The sequence below is a fragment of the Syngnathus typhle genome, linkage group LG1, assembly GCF_033458585.1.
Source record: "Syngnathus typhle isolate RoL2023-S1 ecotype Sweden linkage group LG1, RoL_Styp_1.0, whole genome shotgun sequence".
Lineage (NCBI taxonomy): Eukaryota > Metazoa > Chordata > Actinopteri > Syngnathiformes > Syngnathidae > Syngnathus > Syngnathus typhle.
This window is the reverse complement of record NC_083738.1, coordinates 26,227,771-26,244,249: the sequence shown is the minus strand read 5'-3', so window position 1 is coordinate 26,244,249 and position 16,479 is coordinate 26,227,771. Positions and strand designations below refer to the sequence as shown.

Genomic DNA, 16,479 nt, shown 5'->3' with positions numbered 1-16,479 from the left:
AGCACATGCAATATGGCGGCAAAGTTGACCTACGTTCAGCAATCAAGCAAAGTTTATGGATATTTTCAATGATAAAAGCCCTCAAGGGTCACGTGATTTCACGGAAAGCGAAACTAATTTACGTTGTAGTTACGCAGCCCACCAGGCGGCGGCGCTGTTTCAACACGTGGTTTATATATATATATTTTTTTAAGACGCGCACGCACTCGCACACACATGTACAGTCAGTCATATGCGGGAGTCGAACTCATGGTCCATGCACACAGGACAGTCGAGTGTACCACGACACTCAGCCAGCCTCAGTTTATTAACATACTGTAGGACTGAGTGACGTCATCGCCGGGCTGAACTCCAATTGGCTTGCCTGAGAGGTAATCGAAGCGCGTCCTGCGCTTCGCTGTTGTTCCGCGTTCGCCTCTTGGACGACGAGTCGCAACTTTGACCCTGCTTGACGAAAATCGAAAATCAACTTGATGTTTACAATGTATTTACTTGCATTCTTTGTTTTGGCTGTGCAAATATACAGCGTGACGCCTGGTAAGTTGGACTTTTCGGTTTATTATTCGAAAGATTGACGCTCTTGATTTGGAACTGACGCAGTCATTATTGTTTATTGCTTTCGTTTTCGCCATTCGTCTGTTCCGTCAGCATTTTAAGTCCTTTCACCTGAACGCCCGTTTTGTCGGAGTTATACGGGAAGACATAGCTATTATTATAAATGTAATAAAGTTGGAAAACTTAAAAATGGCACAAATCAAAGTGATGTGCCCCATCATAAATATGCAATCGATGAAATGTGATAAAGCATACGAACAAGAATGAAATGTTGTACAGGGGAGTCTTTGCAATTAATAATTAACATTTCACAGTCATGGCAATAAAATTGTGTCTCATCTTTCAGAAAAAAAACATTGTATAGCCTCCTTACATTATTATTTCGATAAGAGTCATCATGTCTCCGTAAATTCTATAAGGCAGTTCTTTTGTTCAGACAAGTGACATTTTTTTAGATGTTACCTGCTGACAGTTTCGACTGTGAGGAAGACGGGAGACACAATCGAAACTGTCAGCAGGTAACATCTAAAAGTGTTTCACTTGTCTGAACAAAAGGATTGCCTCATATGATTGTTGGATTTTTTTGTGTGCAAAAGAATGGCAAAAGTTATGTCATTCGATTTCTTTCATCAGTGGATGTTTATCACTGCTGAGGGGCATCGAATATCTCCCTTAGGGCGTCACACTGAAATCGAACATAACAACTGGGAGAAAAAAGGTTGTCAAATTCAAGTTTGTCAAGTTTGTGCGGAAGAACGCGTTTGGAGAAACATGACGTTTCCAATTTCAAGTGCTGCAAAGTTCCATCTGCAGGCAGAATCATTGAAAATATGAAGATTGATTTGATCATGGGTGTCATTTTTGTGTTTGTCTTTCAGTCATTCACACGCTCAATTATTTCGAGACGGCCTCTCAAGTTGCAAAGCTACCAGAGTACTGGGAGGCCGCGTATGTTGACGGCGTTCAGATTCTGCACTTTGACAGCAACCACAGGAAAGCAAAAGCCAAACAAGACTGGGTGGACAAAATCACACAAGATGATCCGCACTTCTGGGACAGAAATACGGTGAACAGTATTCAGACTGAGCAGGTCTTCAAAGTCGACTTTGAAATCGCTAAAAAGCGCTTCAACCAAACTGGAGGTTTGTTTACGTCCAACCTTCTGCTCGTCAAATGACACTTTTTTTGTCACTGCTGGCTTCTCTCTGATCATCGTCCTCTCTGAATCGTGTGCGCCATCCTTTCAGGTGTTCACATGTTTCAGATGATAGAAGGCTGTGAATGGAATGATGAGACTGGTGAGGTTGATGGTTGGGAGCACCTCAGTTACGATGGAGAAGACTTCATATCATTTGAGCTGAAGACGATGAGCTGGATCGCAGCACATCCGCAAGCTTTCATCACCAAACTCAAGTGGGAACAAATAGACGGGAAGAAGCAATACACTAAGAATTACTTCACTGAGGTGTGTCCTTCCCTGTTGAAGAAGCACGTGAGCAACGGGAGGGAGTTCCTGACCAGAACCGGTACATGGTCCTCTCACGCCTTCTCTGCGTCTTTCAAGCTCACACACAATGTCCATCTGTGACGCTCTTTCAATTTGTTTCTCTTCCTCCATGCACATCCTCCACTCTTCTCTCCATCTTTGCGCGCAGAGCTTCCCACGGTGTCTCTCCTGCAGAAGACGCCTTCCTCTCCAATCACCTGCCACGCCACGGGTTTCTACCCCAGGACGTCGGACCTCTTTTGGAGGAAGGACGGCCAGGAGATCCACGAGGACGTGGAGATGGGGGAGACCCTCCCCAACCACGACGGAACCTTCCAGACCACGGCCGACCTGAAGGTGGAGCTGACGCCCGCTGCGGAGGGCCGCTACGAATGCGTGTTCAAACTGGATGGCGTCCGGGAGGAGATGGTCACCAAGCTGTACGCCAGAAGCATCCTGAGCAACGTGCGCATCCAGGGTGAGCAACGCGTCAGACACGGCTCGGCGTCACGCCCACATTCGTTCACGTGTCTTGTTTTGTTGCCATGTGAAGAAGAGGAAGACAGGAAGAAGGCGGTGGCCATCGCTGTCCCGCTGGTGGTCCTGGTTCTGGTGGCGATGGCGGTGGCGGCGGGGGTGTTCCTGGCCAAGCGTCCCAAAAGCCAACAAGGTGAACAACGACACAAATGTTTGCTCCGTTTGTGGCGATTCCTAATCTCCTCTCGCTTCTCTTCCATTTCAGCCAATTACGCTCCAGCTTGTAAGTGAGACGTCTTCCGCTTGCTGTTTTGAACAAATGCCAATGCCTTGAATGTATTTTCTTTTATGCTCCCTCAGCCAGCACCTCATCTTCTGAGCAGGATTGAATGAACCCCACTAAGGTTGAAGGGATGTCTTCTTTTTTTGGGTGGCACGCTTGATTGAATCATCCCATTCCAACTGTATGAAATATTTGGAAATGTTTATTTTTTCAAATTGAAGCGCAACAGTTTTACAAGTGCAGTGAATTCTAATTGTATTTACTTCACTAGTTCTTCCAAATACCGCTAGAGGGAGCCATTATGCCACAAGTAATATCCGCATCACACGTTGCTTTTTTTTTAAGTGCTTTTTAAGTTTGAGTATCATTGTAAAAATGTTTGAAATGAGGTTTCTGGCAACTGTATTTTCACTTGCGGATATATAATTTAGCAAGTGTAAGCAAAAAATGTATGATAAAGAACACGTCTTTTTTCAAGATTCAAGAGTTTTTATTCGCCATGTTTGAGTGTGCCAAACAAGGAATTTGACTTCGGTAAAACACACCCTCTGTTCAACATTTAGGTGACTAACAACACTCAGGACATGTGAATTATGGCAAAAACAGTGTAGACAAATTCAAAAAGGTGTGAAGAGCAGGATGTTATTGCACAGTAATGACTCTGAGACTCTATGAGTGGTTTGAGTTCATCAGAGCAACAGCCTGGGGGAAGAAGCTGTCTCTGTGTCTGCTGGTTTTGGCGTACCGAGCTCTAGAACGCCGTCCGGAGGGGAGTAGTTCAAACAGACTCCAACCTGGGTGAGAAGGGTCTCTAGAGATGTCCCTTGCACGTTTCCTGGTCCTGGACCGGTACAAGTCTTGGATAGATGGGAGGTTGATTCCAATGATCTTTTCTGCAGTCCTGATTCTCCGTTGCAGTCTGCGTTTGTCTTGTTTGGAGGCCGATCCAAACCAGACAGTGATGGAGGTGCAGAGGACAGACTGGATGATGGCAGTGTAGAAGGTCTTCAGAAGCTCTCACAGCAGGTTGAACTTCTTGAGCTGTCTCAGGAAGTACAGCCTCTGCTGGGCCTTCTTCCGGACAGAGTTTATGTGGCCGGTCCATTTCAGGTCCTGAGAGATTGTGGTTCCCAGGAACTTGAAGGTGTCTGTGGAGAGAATAGTATTACTGCGGATAGTGAGGGGTAAAAGTGGTGAAGGGTCTCGCCTGAAGTCCACTGTCATCTCCACGGTCTTGAGCGGGTTCAGCTCCAGGTGGTTTTGGCTGCACCAGTGGACCAGCCGCTCCAACTCCTGTCTGTACGCAGTCTCATCACCGTCCTGGATCAGTCCGATGAGAGTGGTGTCATCTGCATCCTTCAGGTGGTTCAGGACTAACCTCTCGAAATATTTCATGACCACAGATGTCAGTGCGACAGGTCTGTAGTCATTCAAACCTATGATGGCGGGCTTCTTGGCCACTGGAACGATGGTGGAGCTCTTGAAGCACGAGGGCACCTCACACAGCTCCAGAGAACGGTTGAAGATCCGTGCAAAGGTGGGCGCCAGCTGCTCAGCGCAGATTTTCAAGCAGGAAGGTGACACGCCGTCTGGGCCCGGTGCCTTCCTGGTCTTTTGTCTCCGGAACATCTGGCGCACTTCCTCCTCTGCAAGAGAGAGAGTGGGTGACAACAATGATAGAGGTGTGGACAGAGTAGTTGTGGGGAGAGGTGAGTATGTAGATTGTGCTGCAGGAAGTCCCGTTGTGTGGGAGGACCGATCAAACCTGCAGTAGAACCTGTTTAGCTGGTTAGCAAGCCTTGGGCTCTCCACAGGACGGGGGGTTTGTTTCCTGTAGCCCGTGATGTTCTGCTGACCTTTCCACACTGTTGAGGGATCAGGATTGGCAGAGAGGTGTCTCTTCAGGTTCTCCCCGTAACACCTCCTGGCTTTCCTGACCTCTCGGTTCAGTGTGTTTCTGGTCTGCCTGAACAGGTCGCGGCCGAAGATCCTGTAGGCCTCCTCCTTGATTTTGCGCAGCCTCCTGAGGTTCGGTGTAAACCAAGGTTTGTCCTTGTTGTTCGTGCAGAAGGTCTTAGTCTGCACACACAGATCCTCACAAAAACTGATGTATGATGTGACAGTGTCAGTAAGGTCATGCAAGTCTGAAGTTGCAGCTTCAAAAACTCCCCGATCGGTGCAGTCAAAGCAGGCTTGGAGGTCCTGCCTTGACTCCACTGTCCACTTCCTCACAGTCCTCACCACAGGCTTGGAAGTTTTTAGTTTCTGCCTGTAGGCCGGGATCAGATGAACTAAACAGTGGTCCGAGAGTCCTAAAGCTGCACGAGCCGCAGAGTGGTATGCATCCTTGATCATGGTGTAGCAGTGGTCCGGAGTCTGTGCCCCTCTGGTGGGACACGTTACGTGCTGTCTGTATCTGGGGAGTTCGTGTGCGAGGTTCGCCCTGTTAAGATCACCCAGAACAATGATTAGTGAATTTGGTAGAAGTTTCTCCATGTCTGTTCCACACCAGGTTCCTGAACTGCATGTCGAAATTTTGATCAATGTTGATATACAAAGAGTTAAGGTAACTGATAGATAAGCTACTTCTCAGTTGGAAATAGGGATGTGGTAGATTGGAAGTGACAACAGTTTAAGCATAAAGCCACAACATGGTGTCAGAAGACGGAGTTACGGAGTAAATCAAGGACAGTAGTCCACACGTGTTAACCGAAGATTAGCGGCAAGCTAACACAGCCGACATGGAGCAGTTCAAGCCACCGTCTCCGCTGATACTCACGGGAAACCTCGCTGAAAACTGCCGCAGCGTTTCCAGCTTGCTTCTGGCGCGGTGGATAAAAATGAGGAGGTTAAAATAGCCATCATGCTTCACACTGTCGGCGAGGAGGCGTTGGAAGTGTTTAATATACTTAGCATTACCCCAGGAGGGGAGGAAGCAACGATGGAGGAAGTTTTGGAAGCATTCAGAGACTACTGCAGTCCACAAAAGAACGTTGTTTTTGAACGCCATCCGTTTTGGTTGCACACAATGTCATCGGGAATATCGGTGGACAGATTCATCACAGAACTACGTCAAAAGAGCAAGAACTGTGAGTTTGGAAGACATGAAGATGACATGATAAGGGATAATTTGGTGGTCAGCAGAAGTGATACACATCTGAAAGAGAGACTGTTACGTGATAATGCACTTTCTGTCGTTATGGATTTTTTTCAACTGGAATATATTTTTACAATACTTTATCTCATTGAAAAGAGAAGGTACGAATAGAAATCGAAATTGAAAGGGTGCAGGAAAACAAATTTCTTGGAGTTATAATAGATGACAGGCTGAGTTGCTGAGTCAGACTATGGAGCAATGTAAGTGAGGAACTCAAGCAAAGTCCAAATATCCACCAGTTTAAAAAATGTTCAAAAATATGTTGTTTAGCAGATACAAGGACTAAAAATGCCAAATGGCTACACAAAAGCAAAAATAAAACAGGATAACAAGTTGAAAGTGTGTAGATTTATACGTTGAATCATTAGTTTATTGATAAATTGAGAAAGGGGTAGGAATCTAAAAAGGTATGCTTCTTCCTACTCCTTTTCGAGCATTCTTTGCTATTGATTTTTTTTAGTTTGTTGGTTTATTGTTTGTTTGTTGTACGGACTTACATATGAGACTTTAGTGTTATTTGTTTTATTTTTTATCTTTTTACGCTTGAAATATGTTCAAAATAGATATCAATCAATCAATCCTTTTGCTTTTTAAACCCACAAAAGGTAAGATAAAATAAGATAATCCTTTATTATTCCCTAAATGGGGAAACTCCTGTGTTAGCAGCAGTACACTTAACATATACACACACACACACACACACACACACACACACACACACACACACACACACACACACACACACACACACACACACACACACACACACACACGCATGCGGGGAAGGGGGCAAAGGATTTAAAAAAATAAAAGGTATATATAAGGTGTTTGATAAAGTACGCAGTTTTTAAAAATGCAATAAATGAGCCAAAATCGATGCAAAATTCAAAATTTTTATTTAATTTCATTTAACATATACTTCAATTTAATAATGAAAAATATTATTGAGCATATGTCCACCTCCACTTTCTCTGCAGGCAGTCATCCGATCGTTGAAATTAACGATAACTCTTTTGCAGACGTCCCTGTTGATTTCGCCGATTACCCGTTGAATTTCCATCTTCAGTTCGGTAATCGTTTGAGGTTTGTTCACGTAAACTTGTGACTTCAAATATCCCCATAAAAAGAAGTCACAAGGTGTGAGGTCACATGACTTCACAGGGCTCACATTCACACTGTCTTGCACTACCGCAATGTTTTGTTGCGTTCGAACATTACGGTTTCGACCGGGCAATTTTCTGGTTGCAACTGACCCAGATTCTTCGAATTTCTGTACCAACCTCAAAACTGTTGTTGCGGTCGGGGCATTGTCACGTCCAAAGATCGCGCGAAGTTTACAGACAGTCTCTGCGTAGCACTCCCCGTTTTTGTAATGAGTTTTCACAATAAGAATGCGTTGCTCTATACTGAACCGCTCCATGGCTACAAAATGGAAAAACGACAAATGGTCTTCTAATCGGAGTGATAATAGATAACAAAAATGCTAGGAACGGTGCTGACAATCTTCAAACAAAAAAATCCCGCGCAATTAAAAAACTGCGTACTTTATGAAACACCCTATAAATATGGACAGTATATACACAATGTACAATATACAGTGGCGATTAAAAAAAACAAAGTGCAAAAAAGCAGGTAAAAAGAGTGTGAGGTAGGCAGATATTGCACATATGGTTATTGCACGTTATTTGCATGTTATTATTGTCCGTTAGCTACAGTGATCGGCCTGGTTGTACAGCCTGATGGCAGCAGGGAGGAAGGACCTGCGATGCCTCTCGGTGGTGCATCGTGGATGACGAAGCCGGTCACTGATGGAGCTCTCCAGGGCTCTGTTAGTCTCATGAAGGGGGTGGGAGACATTGTCCATGAGGGAGGACAGCTTAGCCACCATGCTCCTCTCCCCCCACCACCTCCACCCGGTCCAGACTGCAGCCCAGGACAGAGCCGGCTTTCTTCACCACCTTGTCCAGCCTCTTCCTCTCCGCTGCAGTGATGCCGCTGCTCCAGCAGACCACCCCATAAAAAATGGCGGACGCCACCACAGAGTCGTGGAAGGTCCTCAGGACGCCGTCCCTCACTCCGGACCTCAGTCTGCGCAGCAGGTGGAGTCTGCTTTGGCCCTTCTTGTATAGGGCCTGAGTGTTTACAGTCCAGTCCAGTTTATTGTTCAGGTGAACACCCAGGTACTTGTAAGAGTCCACAATCTCTATGTCCGTTACCTGGATGTTCACCGGCGAGGGGGGGACTTGGCGCCGGCGGAAGTCCACCACCAGCTCCTTTGTTTTTCCAGAGTTAATCTGGAGGCGGTTCCGCTGGCACCAGTCCACGAATCTGTGATTCATACAGCTAGCTCCACCGTGACTTAAATATGGCACATTAAAGTGTTATTGATTGTATTTTATTTGTATTCATTTCCCCACTCCTTTTATGTTTGGAATATGTTCGGAATAAAGACTCATCATCAACAGTTACGCATTCAAATAAATCATCGATTGTCATACGTTCAACTGCTCCGCATTTCAAGTCACAGCCAACAAACAGGGCCAACGGCCCCTCCTCCCCGTTCTATACACACAATACAATAAAAGACACACTACAATATAAGAATAAATAATCAATTACTCTTAAGGAGTAGTATTGACTTCTTAAACAGTAAAGATCTCCATAAGGGACCAATCATTGCAATTTACGAAATAAAAAATAAATAAAATCTAACTTCTATATCGAACTAAAAAATCTATCTTCAACGCAGGTGCTTGACTACAAATATAACGTCTTAAAAAAGGAAGGGCACTATTCTTTCTTTTACATTACAAACTTTTTGTTGTTGTTTTGGTAAATATATCTGTTTTATAATTTTTTAAATGTTCGGAGCAAACATGCAACACACGTTTTTTTATCTATCCCTCTATCTCTCTCTCTCTCTATCTATTTATTTATTTTATTTATTTATTTATTCATTGCCACACATGCTGCAGGCAATCCTGAGTGACGTCATCACCGGGTTGAACTCCAATTGGCTTACCTGAGAGGTAATCGAAGCTCGTAAACTGTTGCTGTTGTTCCGCGTTCGCCTCTTGGACGACGAGTCGCAACTTTGACCGAATACCCTGCTTGACGAAAATCGAGAAACAACTTGATGATCAGAATGAATTTACTTGCATTCTTTGTTTTGTCGGTGCAAATATACAGCGTGACGCCTGGTAAGTTGGACTTTTCGGTTTATTATCATAAAGATTGACGCTGTTGATTTGGAAGTCATTATTGTTTATTGCTTTCGTTTTCGCCACTCGTCTGTTCCGTCAGCATTTTAAGTCCTTTCACCTGAACGCCCGTTTTTTCAGTTATACGGGAATACATAGATGTAATAAAGTTGGAAAACTTAAAAATGGCACAAATCAAAGTGATGTGCCCCAGCATAAATATGCAATCGATGAAATGTGATAAAGCATACGAACAAGAATGAAATGTTGTACAGGGGAGTCTTTGCAATTAATAATTAACATTTCACAGTCATGGCAAGAAAATTGTGTCTCATCTTTCAGAAAAAAAACGTTGTATAGCCTCCTTACATTATTTTTTTGATAAGAGTCATCATGTCTCTGTAAATTATTCTTTTTGTACAGTGACATTGTTTTAGATCTTACCTGCTGACAGTTTCGACTGTGAGGAAGACTGGAGACACAATCGAAACTGTCAGCAGGTAACATCTAAAAGTGTTTCACTTGTCTGAACAAAACAAATATTATTTATGGATTTTTTTTCTTTTGCAAATGAAGGAGAATGGCAAAAATTATGTCATTCGATTTCTTTCATCAGTGGATGTCAGTCACTGCTGAGGGGCATCGAATATCTCGCTTAGCGCGTCACACTGAAGTCGAACATAACAACTGGGAGAAAAAAACAAAGGCAGGTTGTCAAGTTCAAGTTTGACAAGTTTGTGCGGAAGAACACGTTTGGAGACGTTTCCAATTTCAAGTGCTGCAAAGTTCCATCTGCAGGCGAAATCATTGAAAATATGAAGATTGATTTGATCATGCGTGTCATTTTTGTGTTTGTCTTCCAGTCATTCACACGCTCAATTATTTCCTGACGGCCTCTCAAGTTGCAAAGCTACCAGAGTACTGGGAGGCCGCGTATGTTGATGGCGTTCAGATTCTGCACTTTGACAGCAACCACAGGAAGACGAGAGCGAAACATGACTGGGTGGACAAAATCACAGAAGATGATCCGCACTACTGGGAGAGAGAGACGGCGGGCAGTATTCAGACTGAGCAGATCTTCAAAGTTGCCATTGAAATCCTTAATAAGCGCTTCAACCAAACTGGAGGTTTGTTTACGTCCAACCTTCTGCTCGTCAAATGACACTTTTTTTGTCACTGCTGGCTTCTCTCTGATCATCGTCCTCGCTGAATCTTGTGCGCCATCCTTTCAGCTGTTCACATGTATCAGATGATGTACGGCTGTGAATGGAATATTGAGACTGGGGAGGTTGATGCCTGGCGGCACTTCAGTTACGATGGAGAAGACTTCGTATCATTTGAGCTGAAGACGATGAGCTGGATCGCAGCACATCCGCAAGCCTTCATCACCAAACTCAAGTGGGACCAATTGGACGGATTCAATCAATACAATAAGAATTACTTGACTGAGGTGTGTCCTTTTGAGTTGAAGAAGCACGTGAGCAACGGGAGGGAGTTTCTGACCAGAACCGGTACATTATCCTCTCACGCCTTCTCTGCGTCTTTCAAGCTCACACACAATGTCCATCTTTGACGCTCTTTCAAGTTGTATCTCTTCCTCCATGCATGTCCTCCACTCTTCTCTCCATCTTTACGCGCAGAGCTTCCCACGGTGTCTCTCCTGCAGAAGACGCCTTCCTCTCCAATCACCTGCCACGCCACGGGTTTCTACCCCAGGACGTCGGACCTCTTTTGGAGGAAAGATGGCGAGCAGATCCACGAGGACGTGGAAATGGGGGAGACCCTCCCCAACCACGACGGAACCTTCCAGACCACGGCCGACCTTAAAGTGGAGCTGACGCCCGCCGCGGAGGGCCTCTACGAATGCGTGTTCAAACTGGATGGCGTCCAGGAGGAGATGGTCACCAAGCTGTACGCCAGAAGCATCCTGAGCAACATGCGCATCCAGGGTGAGCCACGCGTCGGACACAGCTCGGCATCACGCCGACAGTCGTTCACGTGTCTCGTTTTGTTTCCTCATGAAGAAGAGGAAGACAGGAAGAAGGCGGTGGCCATCGCTGTCCCGCTGGTGGTCCTGGCTCTGGTGGCGGTGGCGGCGGGGGTGTTCCTGGCCAAGCGTCCCAAAAGCCAACAAGGTGAACGACGACACAAACGTTTGGTCCGTTTGTGGCGATTCCTAATCTCCTCTCGCTTCTCTTCCATTTCAGCCAATTACGCTCCAGCTTGTAAGTGAGATGTCTTCCGCTTGCTGTTTTGAAAAAATGCCAATGCCTTGAATGTATTTTCTTTAATGCTCCCTCAGCCAGCGCCTCATCTTCTGAGCAGGATTGAATGAACCCCATTAAGGTTGAAGGGATGTCTTCTTTTCTTGGGTGCCACGCTTGATTGAATCATCCCATTCCAACTGTATGAACTATTTGGAAGTGTTTCTTATTTCAAATTGAAGTGCAACAGATTTTCAAGTGCAGTGAATTCTAATTGTATTTACTTCACTAGTTCTTCCAAATACCGCTAGAGAGAGCCAACTTACCGCAAGTAATATCCGCATCATGCGTTGCTTTTTTTAAGTGCTTTTTTGTTAAGCGAGCTACTGATCTATTTGATACAAGTTTGTGTATCATTATAAAAATGTTTGAAATGAAGTTTTACCTCACAAGAAAATATATACAAAACCAGACAAGAAATAACTAAATTCATAAGTATAAAGCGAAATGTCGACACTTACGGCTGTCCATATAATCGTATTGTTCTGTCGTTAAAGATTTTTTTCAATTGGAATATATTTATACAATACTTTATCCCATTGAACAGAGAAGGTACGAATAGAAATGGATGGAACTGAAATTGAAAGGGTGCAGGAAAACAAATTTCTTGGGGTAATAATAGATGACAGGCTGAGTTGCTGAGTCAAACTATGGAGCAGTCTAAGTGAGGAACTCAAGCAAAGTCCAAATCTCCACTGTTCTGCCCTCAGAATTGTTTTCATAATGTAAGAAATGTTTTCTATGTAAAGAAGCATACACAATGGTTATTTGTCGTTCGGAAGCAAAGCAGAAATGTATTTTGAAATGCACTGGAAGCTGCGCATGCTTTTGTTGAAGCGACTTGACAACTGATGAGTTACTCGCGTCATCTAAGCAAATCTTTCTCCTCTCCTTATGCTCACGGAATCAACGGCTGTAAGTTATCATCGTTTTATTGGATAACTTTATTATCAAAGTCAAAGTCAGCTTTATTGTCAATCTCTCCACATGTCACAACACACAAAGAGACCGAAATTACGTTTTTCTCTATCCCACGGTGACGAGACACATAACACGATAGACATACATGTACGCGACACAATATAAAAACAAGAAGGCAAAAATTCTAACAATCAATAGTAAGAGTGATGAAAAAATAATAAATAAACAGATAACACAATAAATAACGGAGCCAGCAAGCATAGCGCAAAAGTAAAAAACATCATAAACAAAAATAAATAAGAGTAATAACAAATAATAAATAATAAGAGCCAGTGTGCATTCAGACAGTTCAGACAGTAAAAGTACAGGACGCTACGCAGAACGGGGGAGCGAGTTCAGGATCCTAACAGCCTGGAGTATGAAGCTGTTTGAGAGTCTGGAGGTGCGGGAGCGCAGGCTTCTGTACCTCTTCCCAGAGGGCAGAAGCTCGAACAAAGAGTGAGCGGGGTGACTCGCATCACTCACAATCGTGGTCGCCTTGCGGGTGAGATGGGAGGTGTAAATGTCCTTCAAGGAGGGGAGCGAAGCACCAGCAATCTTACCAGCCGTGTTCACTACGCGCTGCAGGGCCTTCAAGTTGTAGTCAGTGCAGCCGCCACCCCAAACAGCAATACAGCTGGAGAGGACGCTCTCAATGGTGCCGCGGTAAAATGCAGTCATGACGGCCGGAGGAGCGCTCGCTCGCCTGAGTTTCCGCAGGAAGTACAGGCGGCGCTGGGCTTTCTTTGCCAGTGATGCGGTGTTGGTGGACCAGGAGAGATCCTCACTGATGTGACCCCCAGGAACTGTGGACATTGGAGACACAGTACTGGTACAACAGGACAAACAGGACAAATTCACAACACCATTCAATCCAACCCCACATAGAGTCGTGAGTAAAACTGGAAGTCAAGTGGTAATTGAATCCCCAACTGGAGCTCGCTACCACCGGAATACCACTCACGTGAAGAAATACCAATCATATGAGAATACTGAAGGACATGACACACCGAAGACTTTTACTGAAGGGGAGGAAAATGTACTGAGCAGAAATGTGGACAGTTACAACCAGACACCACAAGAGGGAGCTCAGGAACCTGAAATGAGGCCCCAGAGAGTCAAAAAGATACCAGCAAAGCTCAACGATTTTGTGACAAAGTAAAAGTAAAGGGTTGTGTCTGAATATATTGTTCACTGTTTAAAAGAAAAAAAAAATCTTTATCAAGTCAAGTCAAGTCAAGTTTATTTGTATAGCCCTAAATCACAAGCAGTCTCAAAGGGCTTCACATAGACAGAAATTGACAATTATTCTCAAAGCGTCCCCTGATCTTAAGCTCCCAAAAGGGCAAGGAAAAACTTAAAAACCCCTACCAGGGGAAAATGAGAAACCTTGAGAAAGGACCACAGATGGAAGGATCCCCCTTTCAGGATCACCAGGTTGAAATGGATGCAGAGAGGGCACAAATGATACAACATGAAAATCAATTAAATAAAAAGTGGATGTCCATGTCATAGCAGAGGGCTGCCGAAGGAGCCCTCAATTGTCCTGGCAGTGTCTTCGAGGAGGTTGAGCTGCAGTTCCCCCATCCTGAATTGGCCCACGAGAATCCAGATAGCCGCTGTCAGCATGGGTGCCACCTAACCACCTCCCCGGCCAGGGAGGGGGGAGGGAGGGGGTGGAGAGGGAGAGAAAACAAACTCCAGCCGAATCGGCCACTACAGGTATATATAGTTAAAGGCCATGTCATAGAAATGTGTCTTTAAACGTGTCTTAAATGTTTCTACTGAGGTAGCAGTCCTAATATCCATTGGTAGGGCATTCCAAAGCTCTGGAGCCCGAATAGAAAATGCTCTAGAGCCTGCAGACATTTTCTTGGCCCTCGGTGTCGCTAAAAGGGTAGCGTTTTGCGAAGGAAGGTTACGAGACGGAACATAAGGAACAACTAGGTCGACGAGATATGAAGGCGCTAAGCCATGCAGCGATTTATAGGTTAGTAGAAGAACCTTGAAGTCACATCTTAAATGGACCGGGAGCCAATGTAAGTTGGCTAGTATTGGGGTAATGTGATCAAATTTTCTTGTCCGAGAAAGCAGCCTTGCAGCAGCATTTTGTACTAACTGTAGACTTTTGATGCGGGACTTAGGAAGACCCGAAAATAGTACATTACAGTAGTCCAGGCGCGACGTGACGAACGCATGTATAATAGTTTCCGCATCACCAGTCGAGAGGATCGGACGAATCTTTGCAATATTACGAAGGTGAAAAAACGCAATTCTGGTTATATTCTTAATGTGCTTTTGAAAGGAGAGAGTTTGGTCAAATATTACCCCGAGATTAGTTACAGTATCGCTTTGAGTGATAGTACGGTTATCTATAGTTATAGCGGTTTCCTTGAATAAGTGTTGATAACGAGTTGGACCAATTATCAACATCTCAGTTTTATCTGGGTTAAGACGAAGGAAGTTGAGAGACATCCATTGCTTGATCTCCGCAAGGCACTTCTCAAGATTACAACAATCCCGCGGATCTGTCATCGATAACGGCATATATAATTGGGTGTCATCCGCATAGCATTGAAAACTAATATTATATTTACGTATTATGTCCCCAAGCGGAATCATATAAATATTAAAAAGAATTGGTCCGAGAACCGATCCCTGTGGGACACCACATGTAACGTTATAGAGCTCCGAGGACGCATTACCATGGACCACTCGGTGCGTCCTGTTTGATAGATAGGAATGGAACCAGCCTAGTGCTGACCCTGAAATACCAACACAACTTTTAAGACGCCCTAATAAAATATCGAAGTCTACAGTGTCGAAGGCAGCACTAAGATCGAGTAGTAACAGTACAGACGAAATGTTTGAATCCATAGCTATGAGGAGATGGTTAGTCACTTTAGCAAGTGCTGTCTCAGTGGAATGATTAGCTCTAAAACCAGACTGAAAAGTGTCGTATCGATTATTGGCGACCATGTAATCAATAAGCTGCTGCGCTACTACTTTTTCAAGAAGTTTTGCTATGAATGGGAGGTTTGAAACTGGCCTATAATTACTGAGACAGTCCGGGTCAAGATTTGGTCGCTTAAGTAACGGTTTAATGATAGCGGTTTTAAAGGCTGTTGGCACTATCCCAGAGGAGACAGACAGATTGATTATATTTAAGACGGACGGTCCTAAAATTTGAAATAATTCTTTAAGTAGTTTGGCTGGAAGAGGGTCGAGTAAACATGTTGTTTGTTTAGCCGCACTAACAATTTGTGTAAGCCTTTCAAGAGACACGCTTTTAAAAGTTGAGAGGGTTGTTGCATGATCGTCAGCGTCGGTAAACGGCGTGCTCGACCGAGCGATTGGAATGCTATTCTTGATCTCATCCCTAATGGATTCAATCTTTTGAGCAAAAAATTTCATGAACTCGTCAGCTGAGTGGAAGGAACTATCGGGGGTCGGCTGGCGCAGAGTCAGCTTTGCCACTGTATCAAATAGGTGTTTCGGATTGTTTTTATTGAGATTAATAACTTGCGAAAAATATCGAGTTTTTGCTAAGATAAGCGCATGTTTATATTTCAGGAGGCTATCCTGCCATGCCTGATGGAAAACCTCAAGTTTGGTTAGACGCCATCTGCACTCATGCTTTCTACATAATTGCTTAAGCGTACGCGTTTCATCTGTGAACCACGGAGTAGGCACTCTACGACGAGTTTTCAGACGTAACGGCGCCACAGAGTCAATGGCATTTAACAATGTCGCATTGAATTCATTTGTAAGATTATCAACAGAGCCGGCGTATGTGAGAAAATTTGTAGTTGCCGGCGACAGTATTTCAGATAGCGCAGTTGCAGTCATGGAGTTGAAATGACGGCTCCTATAATGCTGATTGCTCTCTTGTCTTTGACAAGGAACTAGAATTTCAAACTTTATTAAGTAATGATCAGACAAAACAGTAGTGTATGGCAGTACTGCTATATTTGAGGTTGCAAGTCCTCGGGATAATACCAGATCTATGGTATTTCCATTCTTATGCGTTGCTGCCTGTACAGCTTGCGTAAAACCAAAGGTATCAGTTAAAGTCTGAAACGCCGAAGTAAGTGGCT

The 16,479-nt window shown here is 44.3% G+C and overlaps 3 protein-coding genes across 5 annotated transcripts in view; 2 read left to right on the top strand and 1 right to left on the bottom strand.

Moving 5' to 3' along the window:
• Nucleotides 1-256: 256 nt before the first annotated feature.
• Nucleotides 257-3,280, top strand: LOC133159688 (BOLA class I histocompatibility antigen, alpha chain BL3-6-like). Its single transcript, XM_061286949.1, has 7 exons — nt 257-537; nt 1,434-1,697; nt 1,803-2,081; nt 2,211-2,519; nt 2,595-2,711; nt 2,784-2,801; nt 2,879-3,280. Exons 1-7 carry the CDS (start codon nt 474-476, stop codon nt 2,905-2,907), a joined length of 1,080 nt encoding a protein of 359 aa, XP_061142933.1. The 5' UTR covers nt 257-473; the 3' UTR covers nt 2,908-3,280.
• The window catches only part of LOC133159647 (uncharacterized), a 51,948-nt gene continuing 38,738 nt past the window's right edge, over nt 3,270-16,479 (bottom strand). The window contains exons 3-6 of one of the 3 annotated variants that reach the window (XM_061286856.1): nt 5,721-5,782; nt 5,581-5,623; nt 4,658-5,244; nt 3,270-4,447 (exon numbers count right to left, since the gene is read on the bottom strand). In XM_061286856.1, coding sequence (XP_061142840.1) covers nt 3,819-4,447; nt 4,658-5,244; nt 5,581-5,623; nt 5,721-5,782 — 1,321 coding nt within the window. In that variant the 3' untranslated portion in view covers nt 3,270-3,818. Of the gene's footprint in view, nt 4,448-4,657; nt 5,245-5,580; nt 5,624-5,720; nt 5,869-16,479 lie in introns of all 3 variants that reach the window. The other 2 variants (XM_061286866.1, XM_061286875.1) reach the window with 2 other exon arrangements.
• On the top strand, nt 8,995-12,274 carry LOC133159694 (major histocompatibility complex class I-related gene protein-like). The gene is made up of 7 exons (XM_061286961.1): nt 8,995-9,158; nt 10,022-10,285; nt 10,391-10,669; nt 10,799-11,107; nt 11,183-11,293; nt 11,366-11,383; nt 11,461-12,274. Exons 1-7 carry the CDS (start codon nt 9,095-9,097, stop codon nt 11,487-11,489), a joined length of 1,074 nt encoding a protein of 357 aa, XP_061142945.1. The 5' UTR covers nt 8,995-9,094; the 3' UTR covers nt 11,490-12,274.

Excerpts from the sequence above, each read along its gene's own strand:
- LOC133159694 (XM_061286961.1), top strand. The coding sequence starts at position 9,095 with ATGATCAGAATGAATTTACTTGCATTCTTTGTTTTGTCGGTGCAAATA. Across the intron at positions 10,286-10,390 it reads GCGCTTCAACCAAACTGGAG|CTGTTCACATGTATCAGATG; the intron begins GTTTGTTTACGT and ends CCATCCTTTCAG. Across the intron at positions 10,670-10,798 it reads GGAGTTTCTGACCAGAACCG|AGCTTCCCACGGTGTCTCTC; the intron begins GTACATTATCCT and ends CTTTACGCGCAG.
- LOC133159688 (XM_061286949.1), top strand. The coding sequence starts at position 474 with ATGTTTACAATGTATTTACTTGCATTCTTTGTTTTGGCTGTGCAAATA. Across the intron at positions 538-1,433 it reads AATATACAGCGTGACGCCTG|TCATTCACACGCTCAATTAT; the intron begins GTAAGTTGGACT and ends TTTGTCTTTCAG. Across the intron at positions 2,082-2,210 it reads GGAGTTCCTGACCAGAACCG|AGCTTCCCACGGTGTCTCTC; the intron begins GTACATGGTCCT and ends CTTTGCGCGCAG.